Source organism: Cebus imitator, unplaced genomic scaffold, assembly GCF_001604975.1.
Source record: "Cebus imitator isolate Cc_AM_T3 unplaced genomic scaffold, Cebus_imitator-1.0 Scaffold708, whole genome shotgun sequence".
In the NCBI taxonomy this organism is placed as follows: Eukaryota; Metazoa; Chordata; class Mammalia; order Primates; family Cebidae; genus Cebus; species Cebus imitator.
In genome coordinates this window covers 798,038-807,015 of record NW_016108023.1, presented here as the reverse complement: position 1 = coordinate 807,015, position 8,978 = coordinate 798,038, and the positions used below count along the sequence as shown (strand labels likewise).

General features: G+C 49.4%; 1 protein-coding gene across 2 annotated transcripts in view; it reads right to left on the bottom strand.

The window, feature by feature from the left end:
* Positions 1-8,978, bottom strand: part of DHRSX (dehydrogenase/reductase X-linked) — a 210,240-nt gene that overhangs the window by 2,784 nt on the left and 198,478 nt on the right. Inside the window, exon 7 of one of the 2 annotated variants that reach the window (XM_017518853.2) lies at positions 878-1,373. The exons of the other annotated variant lie outside the window; for it this stretch is intronic. Coding sequence (XP_017374342.1) covers positions 1,167-1,373 — 207 coding nt within the window. The 3' untranslated portion in view covers positions 878-1,166. Of the gene's footprint in view, positions 1-877; positions 1,374-8,978 lie in introns of those variants that run through there. 2 annotated transcript variants of the gene reach the window in all.

The window sequence follows — 8,978 nt, the reverse complement described above, 5'->3', positions numbered from 1 at the left end:
GACCAGTGTCCAAATCCTGTCCTTGTCCCCTGTCTATAGAATCCCACAGTGACCACTGTCCAAATCCTGTCCTCGTCTCGTCTATACAATCCTACGGTGACCAGTGTCCAAATCCTGTCCTCGTCCCATGTATAGAATCCCATGTCACCATCCAGACCTATCCTTGTCTCATGTTCTAGTGAATCTCACATCGTCCCCCGTCCATGCCCTATTTTTGCTGCTGTGAACAGAAGCCCCTGGTGACAGTGCTCAGGCCGTGCCCTCATTCCTGCCCTTCTGAATCTCTCACTGTAGCTGTGCAGTGGTTTACACTGTCAGATGTGACAGCGGCATGCTTCACCTGTGACTGAGCCACCCTTGAGTGATGCTGACCAGATGGTGCTGCTGGCCACATGCAGCAGATCCTACGGGGTGTCATAAGGGACACTCACACCTCTCCCCAGGTCTGACACCTGTCAATCACAACTGGGTCTCTGGAAAAAAAAATATCAGTGAGTACAGGAACAAAATGAAACAGAAGACCTCATATACCAGTAGGTCTCAGAGAGGATATTGTGGCCTCTTCAAAGAGGTCCCCTCTCCTGGAACTTCTGTTCTCTCTTTCCTCCCCAGAGGTTGGGCTGGCCCCGAATTCCACCCCCTTAATGACATGGTGGGTGTTTCTGGGTCCACTCCCATCTTGAAGCCATTGAGGAAGCACCGGGAGTCACTTCATTGTACAACCAGGGTGTCGTAAGCCTTCGTGAAATTGCAGGAGTTTTAGAAGCTCCTGCTTGCTTCAGAACCAGGAGCAAAGAGCAGATATTCTCTTTGCCATGTCCCCTCAAGTTTTCTGGGAGTTAGGCTGTAGTCAATACAGCAAGATAAACGGCACATGTACGTTGGAAGATTTAATGATTTATGGCACCTGTGACCATTGGGCACTTTGGAATCACAAGTTTGTGGCTGAGGACCACCTGTGATCGTTACTTCCCCACCACCGGCCCCACCCGGCCCCACAATGTTTCCTTGGCTTCTTGAAGTCCTGCAGAAGTTCAGGCAGCTGTCTCAAAACCAGAGGACAGAGCCCCATCCCCATGGGCAGATGGGCGTGAGAAAGGCAAACCCCACGGTCTTCACAGACCCAGCAGACAGTGGGAGGCACAGCGTGCTTCTCAGCACCGCAGCTATCCTGACGCAGGGTATCTCAAGGTCACATCAAGGATGCCCGTCATCTCACAGCTCTTAGACCAGAGCTGCTGCTGCAGTTTCTGGTCATAGGTGATGGGGAGGGACCTGATCTCTGTCTCGTTGTATAGGTAACGGCCTCCAACTCCTTCCAGCTCTGGGGTGACTGCTGCGTAGACAGAGGTCTGTGCTCCTTCATCGGGGGTCTGTGGGAAGAAGAAAAGAAGAGTAACATGAGTCAAATTTCAAATGCCCATCGACGACAGACTGGATGGGGAAAATGTGGCACATAGACACCACGGAATACTATGCAGCCATAAAAAAGGACGAGTTCATGTCCTTTGTATGGACATGGATGAACCTGGAAACCATCATTCTCAGCAAACTGACACAAGAACAGAAAACCAACCACCGCATGTTCTCACTCATAGGCGGGTGCTGAACAATGAGAACACATGGACACAGGGAGGGGAACATCACACATGGGGGTCTCTTGGGGGGGCTATGGGAGGGACGGCACAGGGTGGGGAGGTTGGGGACAGATAACATGGGGAGAAATGCCAGATATAGGTGATGGGGGGATGGAGGCAGCAAACCACCTTGCTATGTGTATACCTATGCAACAATCCTGCATAATCTGCACATGTACCCCAGAATCTAAAAGAAAAAAAGAAAAAAAAGAAAAAAAAATTTTTTTGAGCAGGAAGCAGGATTCTCAGGACTCCCGGGACGCTTCAGGGAGAGGTGGAATATACTCATGAGCTGCACGGAGAAACGTGCAGAGAAAGTGAGGTTGGGTAATGTCTCTGAGCCCCAGCTTCTCTGCTGCTGGGTTTCTTTGGAACGGGCACTGGGAATAACACTCCCCAGTGCTTTGCATTTCAATGATGGGTGAATCCGTCTCACGAGGCACACGCATGTGCAAACCCGATGTACGTCTTTAACTCACCCGCGCTTTATCGGACCGAAGTGCTTATTAATTGACTAGAAGCAGATGAGTGAGCACGTTGCCTCTATATCTAATAAACAACATTTAGTGATTAGATGAAACTTCCTGACATCAAAAAAGATTCTTGTTTTCCATTCAGCGAGGTATGCCACAACGGAGAACTGAGGCGTTTGTGGTCTGTGATCATACACTTCATGGAAAACAGACGGTTCAAAAAGGAACTTGAGAGGCAGAACATGTTGCAAAGACTGGGGATTTTACCCTCAGGGCAGGAGATAATCTTGGAACACACCACAGCCCGGTTTTCTGTAGTGGGGGTTGGCCTTTGATCGTGGTTAGTGGGATGGAAGAAATGGGGGACTCTCGGAGGAGTTAGAAGTGCTGGAATCTGACAGCTTTCACCGTTACAATACAGCAGTCCAGAAACCAACATGGCCCCCTCTTAACACCTTACTGTCATGATGAAGATGTTTCAGGAGCCTATCACTTTTAATCAGCTTCTGGGAATCTCGTCAACGTATCCATCATGGGAGAACAGAGACAGAAGTCACCATCTGTGAACCAGGAGGCACGTCCCTGCCAGACACGGAAACTGCCATGCCTTGAACTCCCAGCCTGCAGACCTGTGAACCATCAATGTGTGCTGTCTGCAGGCTGCCCAGGCCATGGTGTTTTGTGATGGCAACGCAAGCAGACTAAGACATTTGAAGTCCAGAGTTTATCCTGGGGTCTCATTGCATAGGTGTGATTGATTAAGTTATTGCCCACATAATCAGATTCAACCTCCAGTCTCTCTTTCCTCCCTGGAGGTCAGGCTGGCCCCAAATTCCACTCCCCCAATGACATGGTTGGTGTTTCTGGTGGCCAGCCCCACCTTGAAGACATTTAGGAAGCAGCAGGAGTCACCTCATTGTATAAGCAGGGCGTTGCTAGCCTTTGTGAAATTGCAAGAGTTTTAGAAGCTCCTCCTTGTTACAGAACCACGAATAAACAGCAGATATTGCATTGGTTATGTTCCCTGGAGTTTTCTAGGAGTGACGGTCCATTTGTCCACATTGATTTCACCCCTCAGCAGTGTCCCTGGCACTGTGACGGCTCAGCCTGTAATCCCGGTCCTCTGGGAGCCCAAGGAAGGATGACTGCTTGAGTCCAGGGGTTCACAACAAGCCTGAGCAACACGGCAAAAGCTAGCACTGATGAGAGCTCGGGAACATGCCCTCCCCTAGATTACGTGCGGTGGCCTCTGAGACCCAGTGACTTCAGAAATTCTGTTGCTCTCAGTTCACTGCCTCCTGGTGTTGACTTGAGTGGCCAGCGTGGCACAGAAAGCCATAATAGAGAATGTCGTGTGCCCACCAGCCTATCCTCTGGGTTTGAAGCAATGGGAACAGGAAGGCTGGACCTCAGCAGACAGACAGAGCTACTGAACTCCTATGATTGATTCTCACTGATTCTTGCTTCTGCTCTTCTGCTGATTAAAAGGAAATGGACCAAGCTAGGTAACTTCCCATCTGGAAATCGCCTCAGGCTGCCTAGAGGTTTTCTGCATAATCCAAAGTGTCCTGGGGTATTTGGAGTCTGATACTGTTGGCTGTGTCCCCACCCAAATCTCATCTTGAATTGGAGCTCCCAAAATTCCAATGTGTCTTTTTTCTTTCTTTAGAGACGGGGTGTCAATCTGTTGCCCAGGCTGGGGTGCAGTGGCTATTCACAGGCACGATCCCACTGCTGATCAGCACGGGCGTTTTGTCAGGCTCCGTTTCCGACCTGGGCCGGTTCATCCCTCCTTAGGCAACCTCGTGGTCCCCTGCTCCCGGGAGGTCACCATATTGATGCCAAACTTAGTGTGGACACCTGATTGGCATAGCGCACTACAGCCCAGAACTCCTGGGCTCAAGCGATCCTCACACCTCAGCCTCCTGAGTAGCTGGAACTACAGGCATGTGTCACTGTGCCCGGCGATCTGATGGTTTCATAAAGGGGAGCTCCCCTTCACACACTGTCTCCTGCTGGCTGCCTTGTAACACATGCCTTTGCTCCTCCTTTGCCTTCTGCCGTAATTGTGAGGCGTCCCCAGCCATATGGAACTGTGAGTCCATTAAACCTCTTTCACTTGATAACTTATGCAGTCATGGACACGTGTTTATTAGAAGCATGACAACAGAGAAACACAGAGATTGCATCTGAAAACATCTCAAGTTGTGCGTGGTGGCTGACGCCTGTAACCCCAGCACTTTGGGAGGCCGAGGAGGGTGGATCACGAGGTCAAGGGATCGAGACCATCCTGTCCAACATGGAGAAAGCCCGTCTCTACTATAAATACAAAAATTAGCTGGCAGTGGTGGCAGAATCTGGTCACCATCTATGAATCAGGAAGCAGGTCCCTGAGAGACATGGAATCTTCCATGTCTTGATCTTGAACTCTCAGCCTCCAGAACTGTGAGCAATGAATGTCTGTTGTTTGCAGGCTGTAGTCCCAGCTACTCAGGAGGCTGAGACAGGAGAATCGCTTTTTCAAAAAAAAGAAAAGAAGAAAAAAAGAAAACACCTCAGGGGCACATACAGGAACCCACAGCTTGGGTCTTGCAGTGTCCTATATTGCCCTGGGCAACTAAAGACCAAAAGTAAAGGTGAAAAGGTTACAAAGAGGAAGAGAAGAAGGAAAGAACAGAGGAGGAGGCAAGAAAGAGGGAATGCGGGGGCCGACTGAAGACAGCCAAGGTGTTTGAAGGTGTTTCTCTGGGGTGGCCTTCAATGCAGGAAGAGGTTTTACCCATCTGCTTCATGCTTCTCTCTTTTGCAGCTAAGTTCTGCCCCCAAAGCCAGGATTCTTCTTCCTTCCTCATCACCTTGTAGCTAGAAAATACAGGTGTCTTCTGGGGGCCGGTCCACTTCCACACAGGCAGGGTCAGCAGGCACCGCGGCTCTGAGTCCACCATGGCGCACTTTCCCACACTGCTGCTGTGGACACAGTGATCAGAGAGGCAGATGGGGGCCACCCTGCGTGACCAGGAGAGACCCCTGTGTCCTCCAGATGCAGCTGTAACCGCTCCTGGGTTCCCCAGCACTGTCTATACTGTGGAACACACTCAGCACTCTCTGAAGGGAGGCTTCCTCCTTGTGACTCCCCTGTGGGCTGCATCTGGGGGGCTTCAGTTTCCACCACATTTTGAAAACTCCTCTTATCTGAGTAAGAGTTCTTCGATTATGCATATTCAGTTGTGCCATGAGTACGACTTGTGTCCCTTTTAAGGGGACAAGATACCACTTGCAGTATGTTGAAAATGAGGTTGGATTTTCTAGAAGACAACACATTGTGCTGAAAATGTTGCTATTTCTGGGGGCACAGAGAGGATGACCTGATGAAGTTCTATTTGAGGATTTTTTTCTGTAAGAAATTCACATGCGCACACACACACACACACACACACACACACACACATTCACATGCACATCCTCACATGCTGACAGGCAAACACATTCATATGCACTCACATGCTGACATGCACAGAAATATATATTCACACATATGGACGCAGTTATGCACTCACTTGCACATGCATACTCACACACTCATTCATATGCACACATTCATGTGCATACGTGCTCACATGCACACTCATCACATACTCACACATTCACATGCACACACATTCACATGAACACATGCTCATGCTCATTCACAGGCACACATTCACATATGCTCACATGCACTCATTCACACATTCATGTGCATACATACATGTACACACTCATTCACATGCACACATTCATGTGCATGTGTTCACATGCACACTCGTCACATGCTCATTCACATGCACATTCACATGAACACATGCTCATGCTCATTCACATGTACACATTCACATGCACACACACATTCACATGCACACATGCTCACACATTCACATGCACACATGCTCATGCTCATTCACATGCACAATCCACATATGCTCACATACATTCACACATTCATGTGCATACATAAACGCACATGCTCATTCACATGCATTCATCTGCACACATGCTCACATACACTCATTCACATGCAGACATGCTCACATTCACATGCATGCTCGTTCATATGCACACATCCACATATGCTCAGTCATTCACATGCACACCCATTCACATGCACACATCCTCATTCACATGCACACACACTCATTCACATGAACACATGCTCACACTCATTCAAATGCACACATCCACATATGCTCATACATTCACATGCACACACACATGCACACATGCTCACATACACTCATTCACATGCATTCATTAATGTGCATACATGCTCATATGCTCACACATTCACATGCACACACATTCACATGAACACATGCTTATGTTCATTCACATGCACACATCCACATATGCTCACACACACTCATTCACATGCTCACACATTCACATGCTCACACATTCACATGCACCCATGCTCATGCTCATTCACATGCACACATCCACATGCACAGATGCTCCCATAGACTCATTCACATGCACACATTCACATGCACACACACTCACATGCACACATGCTCATGCTCATTCACATGCACACAGCCACATGCACAGATGCTCACACTCATTGACATGCAAACGCACAGATGTACACATTCATTCATATGCACACATTCATATGCATACATGCTCACATGCACCCTTTCATTTACATGCCCACACCTTGATCTCAGAATTCCAGCCTTCAGGACGGGGGGAGAATCAATGTCTGTTGTTTAAGCTGCCCAGTGTATAGTATTCTGAGGCAGCAGCCTGAAATGGACTAAGGCGTGTCACAAGAAGAGGAGGTGACACAGACCCACACAGAAGGATGACCCTGTGAGGATGCAGGAAGAAGCTGGCAGCTAGAAGCTAAGGAGAGAGGCCTCAGGAGGAGCCGGCCCTGCCCACAGCCTCCAGGACTGTGGGAGAATCAGTGTCTGTTGTGTATCAGCCACCAGTCTATGGTGTTCTGTGACTTCAGTCTGAAATGGACTAAGACACCTCATAAGAAGAGGAGATGAGGACACAGATACACACAGAGGGACGACCCTGTGAGGACACAGGGGGAAGATGGCGTCTGCAAGCCCAGGAGAGAGGCCTCAGGAGGAGCCAGCCCTGCCCATGCTTGGATCTCAGACCTCCGGCCTCCAGGAATGTAGGAGAATCAATGTCTGTTGTTTCTAAGCCACCCACTCTATGGGACTTCATGATGACGGCCCCCGCAGACTGAGACAAAGCCCACGTGACTTCTAGTCTGCTGACTGTGATAGGCACAGGCTGCTGTGTGCTTATGTCAAGAAAACCTATTTACCGGGAAACAGGCGATTATACCCACACGTGTCCGCTACCTCAAGAGTCAGGGAGGGGAGATATTTCAGGTGCACGACTGATTACTGGGGCTCCCCTCCGCAGTCATCTCAGTTTCCTGTTGCTTCCACAGCTCACTCCATCTGCCACAGGAGTCTATTGCAAGCAGAGCCCTCCCCGTTCACGGGGCTGTTCATGAACGCCAGGTTTCTGCCGGAGACGCCACGTTCTGCAAAGCAGACCTTGGAGTGGCACAGGCCTTTGTGACATTTTTCCCCCAAGAAAGCACCCAGACTGGCCGTGTGCACTGGCTCACGCCTGTCCTCCCAACACTTTGGGAGGTCGAGGTGGGCGGATCACCTGAGGTTAGGAGTTCGAGAGCAGCCTGGCCAACATGGTTTGTACTAAAAGTACAAAAATTAGCTGGGCGTGGCGGAGGGCGCCTGTAGTCCCAGCTACTCAGGAGGCTGAGGCAGGAGAGTTGCTTGAACCCGGGAGGTGGAGCTTATAGCTTGTAGTGAACCCCAAGAATGAAGAACTCAGTTCTAGCTGAGTGGGGCTCGGGGTAGCTCTTCCGAGAGACTCCTCCCCAGCATCTGTCCGCCAAATATTTATTTATTTTTTATTGTACCTTAGGTTCTGGGGTACATGTGCAGATCATGCAGGATTGTTGCATAGGTACACACATGGCAAGGTGGTTTGCTGCCTGCATTCCCCCATCACCCACATCTGGTATTTCTCCCCATGTTATCCCTCCCCACCCTCCCCATCCCCCGCTGTCCCTCCCCTAGCCCCCAAGCTGTCCACAGTGTGTGATGCTCCCCTCCTTGTGTTCATGTGTTCTAATTGTTCAACATCTGCCTATGATAACATGTGGTGTTTGGTTTTCTGTTCTTGTGTCAGACGGGCAAAAACCGGAAGCATTCCCTTTGAAATCTGGCAGAAGACGAGGATGCCCTCTCTCACCACTGCTATTCAATAGGAAGTTGTAGGCATAGCAATCAGGCAAGAAAAAGAAGGAAATTGTATTCAACTAGGAAAAGAAGAAGGCAAATTGTATTTGCAGATGACATGATTGTATATTTAGAAGACCCCATCGTCTCAGCCCCAAATCTCCTGAAACTGATAAGCAACTTCAGCAAAGTCTCAGGATAGAAAATCAATGTGCAGAAATTTGCAATCTGCCAAGTATTTACTGAAAGGGCTTGTGTTACCTATGAACGTCCACTAGATGGTCACTTGAGGTGTGCTGCTGAGGCACCTGCGACCTTGTCCACACTCAAATTGCATTCTCAGGAGGCTGCTTTCACTGTTGCACACGCTTCCCTCCCCATCCTGTTTTCAGAGTCCGGGAGTTTCACACCCATGCACAAACAACATACACACAGTGCCTCAGTATTTCCCCATGCCCTGGCCTCAAATGCCACGGATGTCAGCTTCAAGACGTTGCCTTGCGCACCCCACACCCAGGAGGCGGAAGTTGCAATGAGCCGACATTGCACCATTGCAGTCCAGCCTGGGTGACAAAGTGAGACTCTGTTTAAAAAAA